At 36.2% G+C, this 21828-nt stretch overlaps 1 protein-coding gene across 1 annotated transcript in view; it reads left to right on the top strand.

The window, feature by feature from the left end:
- Window positions 1-21828, top strand: part of LOC103809694 (voltage-dependent calcium channel subunit alpha-2/delta-3) — a 97618-nt gene that overhangs the window by 58650 nt on the left and 17140 nt on the right. Inside the window, exons 14-18 of the mRNA XM_009082548.1 lie at window positions 1343-1413; window positions 10365-10440; window positions 13997-14049; window positions 15582-15637; window positions 19044-19155. Of these exons, the coding sequence (XP_009080796.1) occupies window positions 1343-1413; window positions 10365-10440; window positions 13997-14049; window positions 15582-15637; window positions 19044-19155 (368 nt within the window). The remainder of the gene's footprint in view (window positions 1-1342; window positions 1414-10364; window positions 10441-13996; window positions 14050-15581; window positions 15638-19043; window positions 19156-21828) is intronic.

Genomic DNA, 21828 nt, shown 5'->3' on the forward strand with positions numbered 1-21828 from the left:
CAGTATAGTTCTTCATCTGAATTGCAACTAAATCTTAATTTATAAAAAAATTCATGATAACCAGGGTGTTACTGCTTTTGGGGGGAGAACTGGCATTAACAAACAGAGCTTTTGTGGAGAGAATGGTCACTAGAATGTCTTCATAAGACTGCTGCACAACTTGATAAATCAGGTTTATTACTATCTAAGGTCATACTAGGCATTTGTGGTTTGGGGTTTTTTGACATTGACTGTCTCTCCAAAAGTTAGGGTAATCTTTCTTCATCACTCAGCTAGGGCTATTGAAGTTAGTATTTTTAGTCATGTTCCTCTTATTTCTAGAAGACTTTACATACCCATATGTTTTGGAAAATGTTCCGAGATTCCCCTGAGTAAAAGAAAAAAAAAAAGGCAACACTTGCTTTTTAGGTGAAGGAATGCCTTTTTTTAGCTAGGGCTGTAACTTTCCTGCCTGCAAAATCCCAGGTGCATACTTGAGGTCAGCTAAGTTCCTTGTAATGGAATTGGGGTTTAGTTCATACAAAACCTATGGAATCCATGCAATTTGAGAGTGTAGTGCCCTTTCCCCCTCATAAATTGTGGGATTTCTCCCTTTAAACAATGAAGAGAAATACCCAGTCCTTCTGGGAGTTGAGGCTCTAAAATAAAACAGGTCTTCCCAAGCTAGAAAAGTGCTGTACATGCAGGATTTTCCACTGTCATCTGAATGGCTGCAGATGACGGAGTCACTTCCATGTTACATACCAAATTCATAACATGAATGTTTGTTTTCTCAACAGAGATTTATTTTTATTAGTCCACAACTACTGAACAAGGACAAAATGAGTAATTCATCAGTCTGAGTGGTTTTAAGTATGAAGTGACTCTGAATGGAGTTAAAATTTATAGCATTGATGAAATGTACTGTTCCAGCTCCTTAAACAGGTCATGCAGGAATTATAAACAACGCTTTTTAATGACTGTTTATGAAATCCTCTCACAACCTGTTTATATCTTTTTTGAGTAACATTTTAATCACAAGGGTTTGTGATCAGATTAGTGTGTTTTCTTTACAAGCTTTAGGTTTGGATGGCTTTTATTTCTGATGTTAGATGTTATATAATGTACCTCAATATATTGTTTAAGCTCTCACATCTGCTCAGGGGTAATAATGAAATCCCAACAACTTGCCATAACTGTGAATTCCTTTTCAGACTTTATGCAGCAGTAGTCCTGAAAACATGTCTATGTAAATGTCAAAGCCACTCTTGTCACACCCTAGAATATGCCAGTTTAAATTGCATCCGGAGTTGTTTTGCATTTATCTACACTTTCGATAATTTCTTGCATTTTTGCCTTACAGACTGGTTACTTTTTTGGGGAAGTTGAAGGAGCTGTGATGAACAAGTTACTAACAATGGGCTCCTTTAAGAGGTAAGAATTAACTCAACTTTCAATCTCTTAAAAAATGTTTTAGCAACAAAATGAAATCAAACTAACTCAATGTCATATAAAAAAGGTCAAGATCAGCTGTGTGGCTGGATTCTCATTTATGCCCCTTTTTCGTGTGACCTGAGTGTATCTCGATCCCATGCACATTGAGCGTTGAGAGCATTGAAGTCAACCTGCAGTGAGTTTCTTATTAAAAACAATGGTTTATTTGGCTACAATGCTAAACCTGTGTGCCTCTCCTCTTCCCACTGGGCTCAAAGGATTGGGCCATATCCACTACTGAACAGTTTAAATGGCTCTAAAGCAAATTGCTGATGCCACATTCAACATTTTGACCTCTAAGATGTTGGAGTTGCTCAAACTGGACAGTGCAAAATGCCCTGCTGTTAAAGGGAAAGTGTGTTCTGGCAGTAATTCATCTTCATTCATGTGCTAACTTAACTTTGAACATTGTTGTTGCCATTGACCTGGTCTTACTGTCAGGATGACAATAAAAGCTAATAGTGAGTTTGTATGTTTTCCTTTGAAATAAATTATGCATCCCAGGGAATTAAGAAAGAACTTTTCCCTTTAACCTGTAACTCAACACTGGATCTTCATGGCTTTCACATGGGCTAAGAACTGTTCCATACTCTTTTGTTCTCTTACAACATGACAGAAGTGCTGACTATGTATATTGCACTTTTCCCTTTTATTTTCCCATGCACTTCTAATATGAAAAAAAAAGTTGCATCACTGATCCCATCAATCACTGAATGTAGTTATTACATGTGAGCATGTATACAGAGGCTCTCAGAACAGATGGTTTGTGTGCTTGCTTGGTAAACAAGCTCTCTTAAAGGCAGAAAGCTTTCCATGCTGCCTCTGTGCATCACAGCTGAATACTGCTCCCAGTAAATGACTGACCTGACATGTAAAGATCTAGTGCTCATGGAATCATCCCCAATCCTAATTTTCTGAGGGTGGCAACCTTTTCGTGTTTAGTACTACATTCTTAACATATGCTGTAGAAGGAAGTGAAGTAATACATATTTTATAGACTAGGTTTGACAAGGAAAAGATCTGTTTATACAAGAGATGAAACATTTTATTTAATACAAAGAAAAAAATGCAGTCAAAACTAAGGGATTGTGCTTTAATTTCTCCCAAATTGTTTTGCCCTGCCTAGCAAACCATTTCAAACACAGTATCTACTCAATGATGGATGGTAGTGGGCACCACCATTGAGAAAACAAAGATTGCATGAGTTCCATCTCAGCTGTGGTGGGTGCCTCTTTGGCATGGTCTCTTGGCTTAGGTTTTTGCTGGTCTTGAACTCCAAGGCAGTTAGAGATAATGAGGCCACAAGCTCAGTGCAACTGAACTGCATACTAAAAGAAAGTGTAAACACAATGGGCCGATTATTTAAACATAATAAACTGACTATTGCCAATCAGTTAAAGATTGGAGAGAATCAGTGGTGTAATTGCACTAAATGAGCAACCTGTGCTCTGTGCAGCAACAGAAAAAAACCAGCCTAACTGTCTTTGAACTGTGCTAGATGAGGCCTTGCAATAAATTATTCCAGCAATGTGAAGTAAAAAGCCTTGCTGGCTCTCATGAAAAATAGTCAGACGCATTTACCATATTTTTAAGATTACTGATTTATTTGGGTGGGGTTGTGTTTCTATTCCAAAATTTATTTTATATGAAATAAGAAGAAAAGAAAAAGAGGACTTGATGCAGTGACAAAATCTGTTACCAGTGCCGTTTCCCTGAGAGCACAATATGGATATTGCATGCATTGTACTTGTCATTGTTGCTCTTACCATGAGGACAAAATCAGAGAGCAAAGTCTGATCATCAGCATTGCATTCAGAATACTTAGAGCCATCCTTTCTTACAATCTGCTTCTTACATGGCACATACTGTCCAGCAGGTGAATTCTATCACACTGCCCTGTTTCATCTGGTCTTGTTCCCTTTTTGGTTAGTTTAGAAGTAGAAGGTTCTGTGGTGCCTAGTCTTCACTGCAGAAGAGTTTGCTAATAACCCCAATAACTATGGGGATGGGAATCCTCTCTTCCTTTGGCACCAGTAACCTGAGTGTCAGTGCCAATATGTGCTCCCACCTTGTTGATTCCTGCCAGCTTTCAGGTTCTCCATCCACAAAAGGAATGAAATAACCCTTTGTCTATTCTCCCAAATACCACTAATTTAGAGTCATATAGAAGTTCTTTTTAGGATTGAGCTGAAAGTGCTAAACAAAAGGGAGTTGTTTGCTGCTGACTATATTTCCTTTCCAATTGCAGCAGGATGAAATTCAATTTTTGTGTTAGCTGTTTATTTTTTAAAGTGAGCTTAAATACCTCCTTCCCTCCTCAATTTCTTTAAACTCAGTGCTTCTTTTGAATAATGTGTACATATGTGTGTATGTATATTTTCTTAGTTTATGGGTTTTATAATTAGGGAGAAAAATTATATCAGTACCTCCACAGCAACGTGACATGCTCTATGATTTCATTTAGCAAAATTATGTTTATCTTATACCTTAAGTATTGCACACAGTTAAATAATTTCAATATAATTTAAATTTATTATTAAATAAATTAGGATGTGCTTATGGAAAAGTATCTGCTTCATAGAACTTAGAAAAGTTTCTTTATAGTTTCCTCAGCTCTGTGTTTATGTAAAAACAGTGAAAAAAATTTGATTCAGCAGCTCAAAGCATGAAGATCTAAAAAACCCACATTACGATCAGGAAAATTAAAGGCTATCAAAGCAATGAGTTCCCCAAAGAAATAAACTTAATAAATCTGTAAGAGAAAACTAAACATCTCTTGACTTCAAAACACTTTCCTCCTTTCCAGTAGGAGAAAAACTAAGCAATTCTATAAGATAAATATGGAAGCAGCTTCATTTCCTCTGACAATTCTATTTCCACCAGTCATCCTCTTGGCCTCTGAAGAAGAACCTATGCCTTGGTATATAATCATATTGTCAGAATATGTGACTCAAATGGTGCACACTTGAAATCCAGATTTCCCAGATGCTAAGGCCCATGCTATTAGGTCTTGTTGCTTTGAGAACTTCTCTTGTTTCTCAGTTTTTCTTGCTCTCTATCTATACTCACAATGCTTCTTAGTGAGGAACACACATCCTGTCTGTGACCTTGGGCATGGTGCAGTCCAGATCCTTCACCTGTGCTCTCCAAATGCATGCATGTAGAGGCAGACTTTCATCTCTCTGTCTTGGTTTGCTCTATAAGCCAAACCTAGGAAGTGTCTTGCCTTCAGGCTGTAAGAGAAAAAAAATAAAGTCAGAACTCTTTACTAACTGCTTCCAAAGAACAGAACATTCTTAAAGCCAAATCATGAGAACAGTAACTAGTTACTAACTATCAGGACACCAGTTTCCACTGAGGCAGCACAGGCCCAAATGAAGGGTATTTTTCTGTTTATATGGGCCAGTCTTTCTTATTTAAGCATTCATTTTATTAAGATGATCTTAAATTTTTGGTGAAGGTGTTAAATAGGCACATATTTCAAATTTGTGTTTATTTTCATGTGGATTTTTATAGCCTTCAGTTTGACCTTTTATTATTTGTGCACTGTGTCTGAATGTAGATTAATATGGGGAAGACCTTCAGTCAGAAGACTTGAAGGAACAATCCAAATTGGAGTTATTTGATTTGGTATTGGATAAATACAACTGTGATGCAGCAGTTCTGCAATGCATTCTTACATTATAAAAATTTCCCTATCTTTGATGATTTATTTAGTAGGAGAAAAAGTAAGCTCAAAGTATACCCAAAGTTCATGGCATAAATAGCATAAAAAGAGTCAGGTAGGTGTCTAGGCGTACAGAAGACATGTAAGGTAGGAAAATGAGCTGGCTAATTCCAATAATTATCTTCTGTATTAGCTCTCATGTGCACTGCAGAGCACATATGAGTCTTGCACCCTTGATCTTCAAATTCTAAATGAATTCTATGCAGTCGTATAGTTAAGTGAAGCATAATATTCCATTTTTTCAATGAAATAACTGTCAGAAAGGCCACAATATAGCAGACTGTGAGTACAGTTTTATGAGTAGGTACAAAAGAAGCAATTCATATCTGTCACTTCCCTCTTCACATTACCAAGAACCCTGATCTGATTTTTTTCTTTTGGCATTTACTAGATGTGCATCTGGTACCTGTGCTCTGAAACTCCCACATTGCTGTAGGGTATATTTTCTGTCATATTTTGTCCATGTGACATCTAAAATTAATGTCTTAAAACTGAGTTTTGGGCCTTATTAGAGTTTGTCTCTGTAAATATTACCTTTAGTGCAGTGTATTCATATACAGAATCATTTTATACACTTAAGGAGAAACACGAGCATGTGTGCTACATAAATGAGTTCTCATTCAATATTCTGGAAATACAGGTTGAGTTGTAGTTTTTATACATGTTATGCTTTGAAGCACCTTGACAATTGGGAATAGCTGAGCAATAGAAGCAAAGATATGTGATGACAAGTTTGTTTGATGACAAAACGCTGTCATTTATTTTTATTCTTACTATTGATTTTCTTGGTGGTGAAAGGTATTAGCCTGACAGCTTCTGGACACTAATAATCTGTCTGTCAGTGAAGGTGAGAGAGCCAGAGCAGCCACAGTCTGGGATTTCTTACAGTGTTGCAGTGTCCTGCTACCTCCCCATAGGACCCTGTCTAGGCTTCAGAAACTAGTTTGCTCTTCAACACTGTCCCTCCTTCCCCTCCTTGCACAAATGCCAGAAAGGCTGCATAGCTTATGTCCAAGTTAAAGAACATTCCACCACAAGTGAGCTGAAGTCACCACTAATTTTTACACAGACTATTGAGTAACACATAGTGTTAATAAGGGCTTCTGTATTATTGGCTTCCTTTGCTCTGTTCTTTGGAGCATTTCTTCTTTTTCTAAGGACTTGACATTTACTTCCATGGTAAGAAGCTTATTATTCCTACACATTACATGAAAACCACCAGATCTTGAACTGGTGACAAAACATTTGAAATTTTATACATTTAAGATCTTTCAGCTGTTATAATTATCAGTGATGTTATTTTACACAACCAAGTTGAAATCCATAGGTGTGCTGAATATTTAGATGAAAGCAATAGAGTACATCTGTTAATATAGCCTGTGCTGCTGATACATCTTGGAAGTTTCGTTTTCTTGAACCAGATTCATACTCAATTGTAAGTACTTTGCAAAGTATGAGACCAGAATTTACTATATCAGGAAATTGACAATAAAAAGGTTTTTGCTAAAATGTATTTGGCCCCCGAAGTTATATAACACTGCAATGCACATTTAGTTTTTGGTAAGTTACTTTCCATCAGGTAAAGATGATTGCTCACAGTGTTGGTCCTATGACTGATGTTGAAAACAATTACTCTCTGGACTCCAGGCATGGAAGTTCACAGCATGGTGGTGTCAGAAAGTATCAGGCATGTCATCTGTAGCAAGAGAAAAGCTCCCCTGTGAGGTGCTGTAATACATACCATGGACCTGGGCATCTAGATGGTCTTAAATTTGGAAGTTATGTTCACTGACTATAGTCAGTTGAACAGGACATGGTTAGCTTCAAACAGTAATTTAAAACTGCAATACATTCACTTCAGAAAAGGTGATCTGGAAGCCTTTCTTTCTGCAACACTGAGTTAAGTCTATCTGAGTGAGGATAAAAAAAGCCTATTTTTTAAAATCTCAGAAAGACATTAACCATAAAATAGCACTCTAAATGACACCTGAGCACAGAAGCACTGCAGTGTCTTAGGCCACTGCTTTGACTACAAATACTCTAGTAGCTTTTCTAAGGCTGGAAGTCTTTGACTTTCCTACTCCATTTTTAAGCATAAAACCAAAACAAAGCTGGGTTAGAATTTGGGAATGCCTTGGAACTCATATATACTGAGCTTTAATTCCGTTCATAGTGACAGACAATTGAGAACTGGTTCAACATGTTGCTGTGTTCAGATTTCAACATGGTTATGGCTTCATCTTTGAAGTGTATTACAAATTCATATTGTTTTTAGCACAAAACAATCAGGTCTTTTAAGATTGTTCTGCAGTAATGCTTTCACTGATGTATTTTGCACATCCTGTGTTACAGTTATTTGAATAACCTTTAGAAATGTTTGAGCAAAGTTTGCCCACTTTGAAAGTTACTGAGATGGGAATACATACATTGTTCTAAAGCCAAAACTCATACCAGGCTTTTGTTCGGAAGTCTGTCTGCCATTCGAAAGATTTGCTCCTCTGTTTTTAGGGGTTTTTCTCTTTGCCTTTTTTTTTTCTTTAAATAATCTGGATGCATTATCTGTTTTCTGAACCAGAATCTTTACACTGGAAACACCTTCAAATATCTTTACTTCAACTAAACTCCTTATATCATCCACAGGTCTTTCCAAATAACAATTCCATAGTGTACCACAATGATTTTGAGGTTGTTTATTACAGCTCTTCCCTGCTGCCATCACTCTAAAGCTACTGTTAAATGAAGGGGGATTTAACTGCAGATATTTTCATGTTTTTGTTTCTCTTGATCATAATACACTCTTATATTGTTGTATACTCCCTGCAATACAATAAACAAATAAAAAAAAAAAGAAATCTAGCATGTTGGGGTGCAATATTAATCAATTAATCATATTTCTCATTATTTGTGTGAGTACATGTTACAGTCTTTTAATGACCTTTGACCTTTGAGCATTTTAAGAAACTATTACATCTATTAGAATGTAATAATTACATAAGACACTTTGTGCAAGTACAAATACTGATGGGGAAAGGCTTTTATCAATATTTAATATGAAGTTCAAATTATAATAGATGCATCACATGGCACATTATAATAGTACTTGATTAACCCTGCTTAGCAGAATAATTAAGTCCACAGGTTGACCAAGCAGTTCTGGTATATGAAATTGAAAGCTGAGACATTGATTACCCTTTCAAACACCAAACAGTTACCTAATTTAATTAATATATTGAAAATTCATTTACAATTAATACAGACAAAACAATGTGTTCTACTGGTAACACTGCATAATCAATGAAGCAGGATGGGACCATTTCACCCCTACAGAATTCCTTAACTACTCTGCAGAGAGCACATTAGCAGCTGTGAACTACCCTTGTCTGTGCATTTATCGCTTGCCACCATCACTATGCAGTCCAAGAGGACATGCAACAGTCCTTGGATCTAGAGGAATGTTCAAGCCAACCAAGGCTGGAAAGGCTGAGCTGTAGAGATTATTTTACAGGGGCTGGATTCTGACCATGGTTAAAGGGTGAAAAAAAAAGAGGAAAAAAATCACTAGAGAAAGTGGTGTATTACTGCATGCCACACAGGCAGCACAGCTTACGCCATGTACTGCTCTGTTTGTCTTGGCAGATCTGTGTGCGCGGATCTGGCTGTGGGCGTGATTCTGCCAAAGATGGTCAGTGTTCAACTTACACCCATGTTTAGGTCTCTAGTTATGCGTTTGTCTACCATGTGCCTCTCTCTGCCAGTCCACAAAACAATGGCTTCCTAGGCATTTCTATTCTCAGTATGAGATAAAATTAATAATGTAAGCAGTATGACCATGTACTAAACGTTTAGCTGAAGCTGCGAGATCCAATATATTAGATTTTTTGCCTGTAAGCCAGAAAGAAAATACAGACATAATAAAGAAGCTTTTAGTGATGGTTGCTGTCACAAAATTAGATCAGAAAAAACCCCCAACCCAGTTTCTACCACGATGGAATACAACATTTTATTGGTACAGGTTGTAACGTTTCATGGCATGCAGTGCAGAATGCCTCATGGTGATGCTGAATGCATTTCATGACCTGGTTTTGGCAGCTTCTGGGACATCCTTTCCATAGCTGAATTTGTGTGCTCTCCTTTCCTCTTCACCTAGAAGCAAGGCACACATTGCAAAACGTTGAAGTCCCATCTCATACATCTATTAACCATCTCTGTCCAGTTGTGTTGCTTTGTCCCTCAGACGATGCAAAAAGGCAAATGATTATGTTCAAATGACACTAGTAAATTTTATATGTTTATACTTGTTGCAAATTATCAGCTAAAGATTCTTTACATCTGCTATAGATGTTAAATGCTTTTTATGTGGATGGATACAGTTAATTGGTTGTTCTATGGACAGACGGATTTAGAGAAATAATCACAATAATTCCATATACTGGCTGTGAGTTCTGGATTTTACCTTTAGATCTCTGAAGTGTATCAATGATGAGTAAAACTGCAAGCACAAATAAATTTCCCTGTGTACTATGCATCTGAGGAGGCTTCTAGAATATATTGATTACAGCAGGTACCTGACATGAAATATTTTGCCCCCATGAAAAGAAGAAAAGGTAAACCCATCCTGCTTCAATTATCTGTACCATGAATGCACTGAACTTTCACCTCTCTCTCCTTCAGGAGCAATGCTGTGTTGTTACAAATTAATTGTGCACTGAGATGCTGGAACTGTAGAAGTGTTTTCCTGGATTTGAGTGCTCTGTTGTGAGAGGCCCCTCAGATGCATAGGCTCTTTCACTTTCTGGGGCTAAACGGGCAGATCTTAGTCCAGAACCAATTATTTAAGCATTGTGTTGAATGTGTATTCTCCTCCTCCTCACATTGTTTATACCATTGTGTCTTACACTGTATGTGTATCTTCCCTGGTTTCTCCCAGTTACGCTTTTGCTTTGTTCTGTAATCTAATGAAATCCTTACAAAGTTTTCACAGCATTTCTTACCTTTATACTCCTTTGTGTAACCTATATTTTAATGATCCCATTCCCTCTTTTTCCCCGCTGTGTTCCAATTTTTATTTTCCTGTCTACTTTGTGAGCAGACTGTTCCATATAATCATTTTTATTCCACTGTGTTTTCTTCTTTTAGTCAAGCAGTTTTCTGTTCTTCTCTGTAGAATTACACTTTATGACTACCAGGCCATGTGTAGAACAAACAAAGAGAGTAGCGACAGTGCCCATAGCTTACTGGACGTAAGTACAGTACATTTTCTGAGCAACTTTCCATGCAATCATCAAAGAAAATTGTTGCAAATATCTCATGGCCATTGTAAGCCCATTATTTTGATTTGGAATGCTTACAGCTCACGTTTATCCAAGTGCATATAAGGAATGGTTCATTATAAACAAATGCAAAGTGTTAAGTGTTTTCTAGTTCAAATACTTACACAATCATTTTAATGCTGGGCCACCATTTCTGAGGCTCTGTCAGAATGTTCTTTGCACCACATGAATATGCCTTCCTAGGAATTTGTTAATTTGGCAGTAGATTGTGCTTTGTCTGGGGGTCTGGAATCACATATGCCTTTTCTGTATATAAACACAATTCAAATTAAAAATTGAGATTTCTCTTTTTTTATATGAAAGGATTGATTCATTGGCAAGGCATGCAAGTGAGTTTAACACTTTTTTTCCCCTCTTAGTATTTAAACATTTCTTTTAAAGTAGAATTTCAATGTATTTAAACCCTTGTCTTGTAATCAGGCTCAAATACAAACCCTGTCCCTCTTTAATGCCTCATTACAGTCAACCTGGGTTTTGCCAGGGTGACACTTCTTTGTTGCTAAATCCTTTATCTAGGTAATAATCCCAAAGGTATTTTATAATCATGCATCTGTTTTATTGATTGCTATAATAATCTATCAGAACTGATCAGGTGTTAGATTAAAGTATAGGTTTTGCATATTAAAAAGGAACTGTTTTCACAAATAGTAATAGCATGAAAAATTCTAATGTAAATAGAGCAGCAGCAAAACATTGGCAATTTTACCAGTCTGGAAAAGTTATCTGATAGTATTTTTAAAAGCTCAGGGGTCTAGCTAGACAAAAAATTAGCTTACACATAGCTAAACTGTTGAATAAATATCAAAATTCCGATAACTTCCAAATATTATATATAGTTTCTCTGGTTTAATAAATGTGTACATTTGGGGATGTTTTCATTTATATATCTACGTGACTCTTTCTCAAATACCTGTAAATTTGGACTTACAGCATTTATCAGTTTGTTTTCTGCTGAAGTCTGAACCTGAAAAAAGACCATCTTGACATAATAATAAGTTCTGGGCTGTGCCATGAGAACTAAATTATCAGTGAAATAGAATGGGATACTGTGAATCACATTTGCAGGAGAAATTTTAAAGTATATCACAACTTCAAGCAAAAACTTTCCATGGTAAGGGCTGGGGCTTCAGCTCAGTTTGGATAAGCACCCAGCATGTACAACTGAAGCATTTATCTCTTAAGAATGGGCTCTAATCCAAGAGATATTAGCTATTCCAATTTTTGTCCAGGATGTGTTTACAGACAAAAAACTCTGAATCTATTGTGGGTTACACTGAGACATGTCAAGGATGTTCTTTATTTGTTTTAAAGATAGCCAAACTCTTCTTTAAACCTAAAGTTTTGGTGATGTTCAGCATGAAAGATGAGCACAATTTTGGCCATTTTATTATTTTTTCCTGTTGATTCAGTCACTTCCAATGACCACAACTATAAAATATAAAGGAAACTTACGTGAAAATCAGGTAGGAATAATTCCTCAAAAGTATTTTTTTCTTGTTTTGATGCCCAGTTTTGTACATATCAGGTTCTTGGGCAGTTCAGTGTAGTTTTTACATAAGCAAAATGTTTGTTCACAAATGTTTATTCTTCTGTTTGAGAATTATGGTCTTATAAATAGATACAGGGACAAGATGGAGACCCTTAAAAGTTTCATATTTTAAACAGCATAAAAGTGGAGAATTAGTATTGAAGATAATGATTTCTAAAGGATCCATCACAACATTCTGCCAAAATCATGGCAAACAAGTGTCAGGGTTGGATTCCTTTCTATCCTAGCTTTTTAGGCTGTGGGAGTAAACATAAATCAGGGATGGACTAGATTTTGTAGATATCTGGTTCATTTCTTTATCAGAATAGGATTGCTTCTTAAAAATTATCCAGACACTTTGTTATTTAGCACTTTTTTTGTTTGTTTTAATTGGTTCAAGTCCACTTTGTTGCAAATGTAGCAGTGCCATGGAGTCACATAGCTAAATTCTTTTGACTCTCAATGATGGTTTAGATAAATAGAGAGAATAAAACTCCTGCAGTCTTTCTGTAGTTTTTGAAGGAACAGTCTTTGAGTGGAAAAGGCTGTCTCAGTAAAATCACATTTTATGAGAAAACAGTTGTATCAATGTAATGACATCTTTTCCCATTAGAATCTCGAAGCAAATAATTATTATTCTTTTTCTGTTCATATTACTCATTTTTTTAGATATATTGAGACTTTAAATTTTCATTTACTTCTAATATTAGAATAATTGTTATAATACATAGAAAATTTTACATTAAATAGGTATTGTTCATAAATATGAATGAATATATTGCTTTATACTAAATCATTTGGCATTCTGAAAACAAAAGTATACGACAGAGCTAATTGCTTGGGCATGAAATTCCAGGTTTTCTGATTTGGAATGAAAATAAATCAGATGTCCCACAGGGCTGAAATTTTGTATTCTTTCATCTCTAGGAAAGTCTTTTCTTTTCCTATAAGACAGTGCTTAAGAGGTGAAAATCTTTCTTTTCTCGGGCACTCTGCACTCTGCTGGGTTGTGGTTTCAGCCACTGACTGACATGAGTTCATTGGCTCTGTGAGTTCTCAGCCCTGTACAGAAACACTCTGTGTGTGGCACATTACTGCTCTGCAAAACAGCACAGCTTCAGCAAGTGCTGTTTCAGGGCTGTTCAGCATGATTTTACATATCTCAGTAGTTCTGTTAGTATGACTTCTTGTATGTGTTAAAATACTCTGTTGATACCTAAAGGAGCCTGCAGAATTTTATGCAACTAGGACACCCTAACTCGAAAGAAAGACAAGAAAAGATTACTTTCCAAATTTCTGGAAACTTACTTTTCTGCCTGAGATTCTTTCACAGAAGATTAATCCCATTAATATTCTTTTCAAAAATGAAATATTCAAAAGGCATTAGACGTACCATAAACATAGGATTTTCAAAGGATTTGCTGTATTTGTTATGATCCAGAAAAAACAGAAGGAGAAGGCAAAAAAGTACTTAAAGTGCTTACAACTGGGTCTTCAATATGACACACATAACCGTTTAGGTAAATGCAAACTTCAGAAGCTTTTCTTAACCTAATTAGAATAGGTAATGAATAGAGATTTACATTATAGAGAGGCAAGCCCGTGAATTGCAACCCAAGAAAAGCTCATATTATCTCCCCGAGCTGTTCCTCTGGCAATAGCCTGGGAAATAGGAACCCCTAGAGGTTAAAGATTTAAGAATAATTTGCAAAATTTTCCTTTTCCCACTGAGAATATATGACCAACTAAGATAAAAAGGAAATTTCGTTACTATACATTTCAATAATCAATATAATAATATTTCTTCATAAAAAAGGCTTTTTTCTCATGCTCCCCATGCATTTGAATATCCATAACATTGTTTTTACATGAAGAATTCAGTTAAGATGTAAATGCTGCATGTTTTGCCTTTTTATTAAATGAGTTGCTTCTCTTCAGCCTTATAATGCCTTCTTTGCTGCAGTAAAGTGGATTATGACTGAACTTGTCTTGTAAGTAGATTTTTATCAAGAACTTAATATTTGTGTGAATTACTGAATATTTATACTTTTGGTTATTGAATTATTTGTACCTTTTGCATTTTACATACATTGTGCTGCTTTTATTACGTGATTTTAAATACAGTTATATTTGTCAATTTTTTTCTTCTGAATTTGGAATTGTTAAAATCTGAGAAAGTTTTGGCTATATATATATGCACAGCTTCACTTTTATTACATTATTCATGTTCTTCACTTCTATCTGTATGTCTTTGTTTAGCAGATCACATTATACAAACCAAATTTATTCTTGTGGTTACTGTTAGATTTTAGAGAAATGACCTGTTTGTGATGCTGCTTGGGTGGGCTGTTGTCAATAGAGAAACTGTCCCACTGACTCACTCTATTGTTTGTGTCTTCATAAAATTCTGCAAGATGGACCTTTTACAGTCCCTGCCAGATAAGGTGGACTCTGAATTGTTTAATCTTTGCTAATTCTTCTAACATTTCCAGTTAATTCATTAAGACCATTACCCTTGTGGGACCCTAAGAAATAACAGCAATATCATATGGAGAAGAGGAAGCTTTAAAATGTGTCATGTTATTAACCTATATGTTTTCTTATTGTTCTTATCAGAAAATGGTGAATTTTATTTTTGTTGAAATAGAATTATTTTTTTACTGTAATAATTTTATTTTATTTAAAAATGTATGAGCTTTCAACAAAGTTCAGAAGAAGAGTTAAGGAGAAGTAGCTGAATGGCTACTGCCAGAGGGCAGAGATTGATCTTGAATGCAGCTTTCAAAGTAAATATAAGGGGAAAGAAATCATGTTAAAATGAAACTGAAGCTACACTTCGAAAATTTCCAGAAACTTTCTGTTTATAGGTATTATAGATTCGTGTATATAATGAACTGGATGCTGATTTCATGTTCTTTACACTTACAATAATTGATAGACTGGCACTTGTCATTCATTCTTCTAAGTAAATCACAGTATATTCTAGTGTTAAAATGCATTCTCTGCAATTTAGTTAAAGCTGATTAGACAGTGGTTAATCAATCTTTTCAGCTCCTAGAAATAAAATAATTTCATTATTTCAGGTAGAGAATTAATAAAAAAAAGTATTTCATGTGTATTTCTGTATTGTAGCCAGGACAGGAATAATCCTATGCCATTTTACCAGAGTCTAAATTCCTGCATAATGAAGAAATTATGTTCAACAGTAAAAATACAGCATGCTGCCATGTGTTGTGAATTTTAGTGGACACTTTAAATAAAATCAATATTGTAAATTAATAAAAGGCAAATCTATGATTCATTGATGGGGTTATTTTCAGAACAAGTTCTAAGAGGTAAAATACAACCCAGTGAAAAGATGAGAAAAGCAGTAGTTGCTAATCCCTGAGTTATGCCAGTAACATGAATCTCAGCTCTATATTAGCATTTATTTAGAACAGGACTAATGGTATCAATCTACTGCCAGTTTAGTGTTTTGAAAACATTCTGTGGGATAATATGAAAACTCTCATAATTTCTCTAGGTTCCTTGTGGAATTTAATCTATGCAGTTGGTGGCACTCTGATCTAACAGCAAAAGGTAAGTGTAATTTTTTTCCCTGGCCATAATGGCAGATATGTCTAGATTAACTTGGATTTTTGAAATTCAGATGTGCATATACTGTTTTAGATTAAATAATACACATCTAGTAAAAATAATTTATCTCCCATGTCAGCATCTAATGTTTCCTAAAACACAAGAGAATTAATATCTTTTACGAATAACCACAAAGTGCTTGTGCTTGTGTGTACTCTAGGAATGGAGTAAACTGCTATAATGGGAAAGTTAAAATAATAGATAATGCTTAAATATGGTATTTTTAAACATTTGCCTGCCTTCCAAAACAGACTTTGTTAATAAAGCAATTGCACTGGCCTTTTTCTCCTTATATGACTTTCGTAATTTTTATTTTAATAGAGCTGCAGTAAAATGTAGCATGATTATTGTGCTGGAAAATGCCATTCCAAAAAAAGTCCACAGGAATATGACCATCCCAGTATAATTTCATGAGTAAATAATTTTTAAGGCTTAAGATAGTAGATTTTAGGCTAAACGAGTCTGGTTAAAACCATATTTTTTGTCATTCCATTCAAAATAGATATTTAAAAGTACTAAAATCTAGATGAATTAAAATTCAATTTACTCAAAATACTTTTTTTTTTAATATGTGGAAGCTTCATCTGAAATAATGGAATTTTAATAGTTCCCACAAGAATTGGAAGTTTTCAGTGTAAGCTGTCTGTTATACTTTAGCAGACTTTTTATGGCATTTTCAGACATCTTGCTCAGAAGTAAAGGGCTGGTTTACAAGGGCAGTGCTCTTCAACTGAAGATTTCATAGGCAAATTGTGCCATGTGCCATTGACTGGTATAACGATTTAAACTGAATTCTTCAGCCTCATATTTGCTTCCGTTGACATTTGTGTAGCCTGGATACTAGGCTGTCTTTATGCCAAAATAATACACTGTCTGAAGTTAAGGTATCAGGAAAATTAAATATACTGATGCCCTGGAATAATCCTGTATTCCCTGTAATAATAAGATGCTGGAGCTCTTCTAGTATAAAAGTTCTGTCCTGGAGCAACCAGAAAGTATGACAGTAATTGGCAAAGCACATGTCAGGAGAAATGAGCTTGGTGTGCTAGACCCAAAAAATGCCAAACAGTTCCTTGTGTCTGAAGAGGAATTCCAGGTATGCCAGTCCTGGTCCTCGGTGTTTGCAGGACAGTGCAAAATAGCCAGTGTAGGAAAAAGGGAATTTTTTGGATGGTTTTTTCAAGTGTGCTAAACAAATATGTCTTCATATACTCTGACATGAAACATTCCATGGCACTTGCATTGTATGTTAGGGAAAATATCTTTCAAACACAGCATCCCTTTACATCTCACTAAAATGAATTTCTGATTCGTAGTTTAAATGTGTATAGCTACAGAAGAGGCAATTATAACTTGCAAACTCCCTTTTTGTAAAAACAAAACTATCATTACAGCACTTTGATGGACAAGTGTGATTGAGGGATTTTCATTCATGTTTTAGTTGACGGTGAAGTTTTAATTACACAAGTCACTTCCTACATTTCTTTGATGAGTAAGAGTATTGAAAATACCCCTGATCATACTCATTGGAAAGTCATAATTTTTATGCTACCACTTGCCCAGTTCATATTTGGTTAGGTAGCAAGGGAAAATTGTTTGGATACTGACATGTTTTAGTAAAGTAAAAGCAAGAATTATTTCACAATAGATCAGGAGAGAAAAGCACATGCTTAGCTATGTTCTTCAGTAGATGTTGTGTTACCCCTAAGACTTGTAGTATTTATGAGAACAATTAAAATTAATGAACTTGCACATTTTTTTATAATGCCTATCAAAGCTCAGAAGAAAGTTTGGTTCCTCTAATGGGGAAATTGCTTCCCACTCAAATCATAATATTAATAGAGTATCACATATAAAGATCCTAGAGGCTCCACACATACCTGCCCACCTATCAAACCCTAGTATGAAAAATACTTCTGTACAAGGTCTTGTTATCTCAATCACATTAGTAAATGAGTGAGAAGAAACCCTAAGATTTGGACAACCCTGTCATTTCTGGACTCTAGCAGGGTGCTGGAAATGTGAGACCCATGAATCTCCAGCAGTCTCTGTTACACAAGCCATATGTTGATACAAGTGAGGGTAGACCCAAAACACAGGTGTTAAATTCCAGTCATTCTTGACAGCAGATAAGAAGAGAAAGGGAGAAGGTGCAGTAGGGCTAATCAGACAATTTCTAAAAACATACTAAATTGTAATTAATACTAAATTTCGCCATAGTGAAAACATAAGAAATATCAAAACCTTTCTGACCAACTTTATTACCTCTGAGATCTGTGCATTTGGTGGAATTTTTTTTTAATAATTATATACAAAAACTGTGAACAGTTAAAAAATGCATGTCATAGTGTGTGATTCCACTTGTGGTCATTCCCCTGGCACTGCACCATGGATGCACCACTCGCTCTGAAACAGATTATCTCAAATGGAAGATCTGTCAAGACCAAGAGCCTGTTTAGTGTAATCTATTTTTGTCATACCTCATCTTGTTTTCTCACTTAGTAATTAGTTTAAGATAGGGTTAACATTTGTGCTGATGTGCAAGTATATCTCTGTGTAAAGGAACAATGAAGGGATGGGGAGCAAAAGGAAAGGGAATGAGGGAAAGACATTGTCTGACAGATACTTCAGTGTGAGAGTCAGAAGAGGTTGCCTTCAGTTCCCAGCTTTGCTGCTGTCCTGTAGCTTGACCTTGAACCAGTCTCACTGCCTCCTGGCACCTCAGTTTCCCAATATAAATAGTGAGCCTTCCTTTTTCTTTGCACTGCAAGGGCTTCAGGTTAAAGATCTTATGGAGTCTTAATTATTATTTTGGAAAGCAGATGACAAGCAGTGGAGCTGGGTAAACTCTTTTGCCTCTCCCACCCGCAGTTTTAACTGATGAAACCCCGCAAAGGTTCCCAAGATGTAGTCCCAAAAAATGTGCATTGACTTCAGTAAAATATGCCACAATTTGCATATCAAATAAGTGTAAAGTCCTATGAATACAGGTCAGTGATGCACAGCACCACTGAGATGAGAATGACAGTAAATCCAGCTTGAACCTACAGGGAAAGAATAAAATCTTGTGCATAAATGTAAAGTAGGTTGGCAATGGCTAAACCATTAATAACTACTTTAACAGTGATGTCTTACAAAATTACATTCCACGGATAAACCTTTTTTTCTTATTTATTTAATTGAAAATACAGTAGTGTTATGCACTGCCTAGGAAATCTCACAGGGTGGCAGAAGCTGAGTAACATTTCCATTCTCTGTGAGCACTGTAAAACAGCATCTCATGTTGTTCACAATTCTGTGTGCTGCTCTTCCCATGTTAACATCAAGATATTTTTTCCTGTGCCTATAGCGCAGAGGTTGAAACAAACCCTAGAGCCCTGTGATACTGAATATCCAGCTTTTGTTTCTGAGCGCACTATAAAGGAGACCACGGGGAATATTGCTTGCGATGACTGTTTCAAGTAAGCCTTTTCAATTTTTTTTTATACAACTGTTTGTGACAAAGCAATAAAACTGAATTATTCAAGGTTGTGTTGAAGAACGTACAAGTCTGTTATGTTTTATCTTATGTAATGACCTCTGTCAGGGTGTCAGTTCTCTTATTACAGGGGTCATTTAAAAGTTTGATACTCTTAAATTAAAGCAATGCCTATTATTTTCTATCCAAAAAAATGTAAAACTAGTAGAGGCTTATGTTAATTTCAAATAGTGAACGTTTTAAGACTTTTCCTGTATGCAGGCAGCATTCTAAGGTCATAGTCTGTAAGATTTAGATGCAAAAAGGTAAGTGCTGTTCACTGTTCTGTACAGGAGCGAAACCCTGCTGGATAGGTTAGGAGTTCCCTTGTGGTGCTGTGAGATCTGGTTGTTTTACTGGAATGCCAAAGAGAGTTTCCTTCTTAGAATTGTTAGGCTGAAAGAATGGGAGAGGATTAAACCTATTCCCCAAACTTTCACTGTGGGGAAACTGAGTTAGTAGCAACATATCTCACATGTCAGTGCTGCAATCTTGTCAGTTCTACCAGTGCTACTGTAAAATTGTCCCTCATAGGATTAAAAGAAGAGAAAGACATCAGTCTAGCTTTCCTCCTTCACACTGAAAATGCCATTTCTCTGCATTTGTTGCCTCTGTGCAGTGACATTTTGACTGTAGTTCTGGCACAGGTATTGTTCATGCAAATTTCTGTACTTCAGTAAGTCTCTTAATTGGATTTCCTTTATGCTGAGAGGTCGTCATCGCAAAGCAGATTAGTATTTACAGCAATAATTTGTCTTTCAATATAAATGTCAGGAAGAATTTATAAGCCAAACAAAAATTGTTACAGCTCTCCCTTTCCAGGCTAAATTAATATGCAGTTAGCAAATAAAGGGACCTGGGAGTTTGGATAGATAGAAAGCTGAACATGAGCCAGCAGTGTGCTCAGGTGGCCAAGAAGGCCAATGACATCCTGGCCTGGATCAGGAACAGTGTGGTCAGCAGGACCAGGGAGGTGATTCTGCCCCTGTACTCGGTGCTGGTGAGGCCACACCTTGAGTACTGTGTGCAGTTCTGGGCCCCTCAGTTCAGGAGGGACATTGAAGTGTCTGGGACAGACCAGAGGCTGGTGAAGGGACTCGAGCACAAGTCCCATGAGGAGAGGGCAAGGGAGTTGGGGTTGTTCAGCCTGGAGAAAAGGAGGCTCAGGGCAGACCTTATCACCCTCTACAACTCCCTGACAGGAGGTTGGAGTCAGGTGGGGGTTGGTCTCTTCTCCCAGGCAACCAGCAGTAGGACAAGAGGGCACAGACTCAAGCTCTGCCAGGGGAGGTTTAGGTTGGATATTAGGAAGAGACTTTTCATGGAGAGAGTAATCAGGCATTGGAATGGGTTGCCTGGCGAGGTTGTGGATTCACCGTCCCTGGAGGTTTTCAAGATGAGACTGGATGTGGCACTTAGTGCCATGGTCTGGTAACCATGGTAGGGTTGGACTTGTTGATCTTAGAGATCTTTTCCAATCCAGTTGATTCTATGATTCTATATTTGATGCAAAAATAACCAAGGTGAAAATTTCTTCACTTTGAAGTCAATAGGTGTGTTTCTGGACTTAATCCTAAATTTTCTCCTTGCTATTTTCATTACTTTAAAACAGGAAATAGGAGTAAGTGCACTGGAGATAAATTTTAAGTGCTAATATTCACTTTTGATTTGCTACTGACCAACTTTAAAGTATAAGGAAATTGTTAATGTCTAGTATGAATAATTGGTTTTATATGGCTTTGTGGGATATAAGTATGAGAGTGCTTTGTAAATTGATTCTAGGGAACCCTTTAAGTGTAACAATAGGTCCCAACTGCCTGAAAAGTACAAACTTAACAAAATCAAGCCATGATTTTTCCACTTGACATATCAAATACAATGCAGGTTACACTGCTATGAGTGCTTCATGCCAACATTGTAGAATTTAACCTGCCTTATTTTGTGATAATTTAACAAAGGATTACTGAGAAGTTGTGCAACAAATTATCATGCATCCCTGGAGGTGTTCAAGGCCAGATTGGATGGAGTTTTGAGCAACCTGGTCTAGTGGAAGGTGTCCCTGCCCATGGCAGGGGGGCTGGAACTAAATGGCCTTTACAGTCTCTTCAAACCCAAACCATTATATGATTCTGTTTAAATATTACAAACAGGCATGATTCCATGAAAAGAAGATTAATTTAACAGGACCAGTTTTTCTCAAAGGAATGCAGATTTTAGTCTGTTTTCTTAGGTAACTTCAGGTCAAAGGAAATAAGTTTCAAAAATAATACAATTCTGCAATACTTGGAAAGCACTGAGTTGGAAACTGAGTGTAGTGAAAATTATAGTATTTCAAAAATAATGCACTAAGATCTTTTTCATAGAAAAACATTTTGTGTTCCACAGTGGAAAAAAAAATAGAAGAAAACCCTGTAAGTTACAAACTGATCTCAAGGCACCCATTATTTTTCTCCACAAGCAATGGCAAAACCTAAAGAAATAATCCAGAAGAGCTATTAGATCCTCATGGGAAAGTTGTTCGTTATACCGTTTACCCACTGTCACTAACAATCTACAAATTGCATCTAAGATTGCAGACTGCATTGGACTCCAAATATTTTTGTTATAACCCAGGACT

The sequence above is a fragment of the Acanthisitta chloris genome, unplaced genomic scaffold (genome assembly GCF_000695815.1).
Source record: "Acanthisitta chloris isolate BGI_N310 unplaced genomic scaffold, ASM69581v1 scaffold16149, whole genome shotgun sequence".
Lineage (NCBI taxonomy): Eukaryota > Metazoa > Chordata > Aves > Passeriformes > Acanthisittidae > Acanthisitta > Acanthisitta chloris.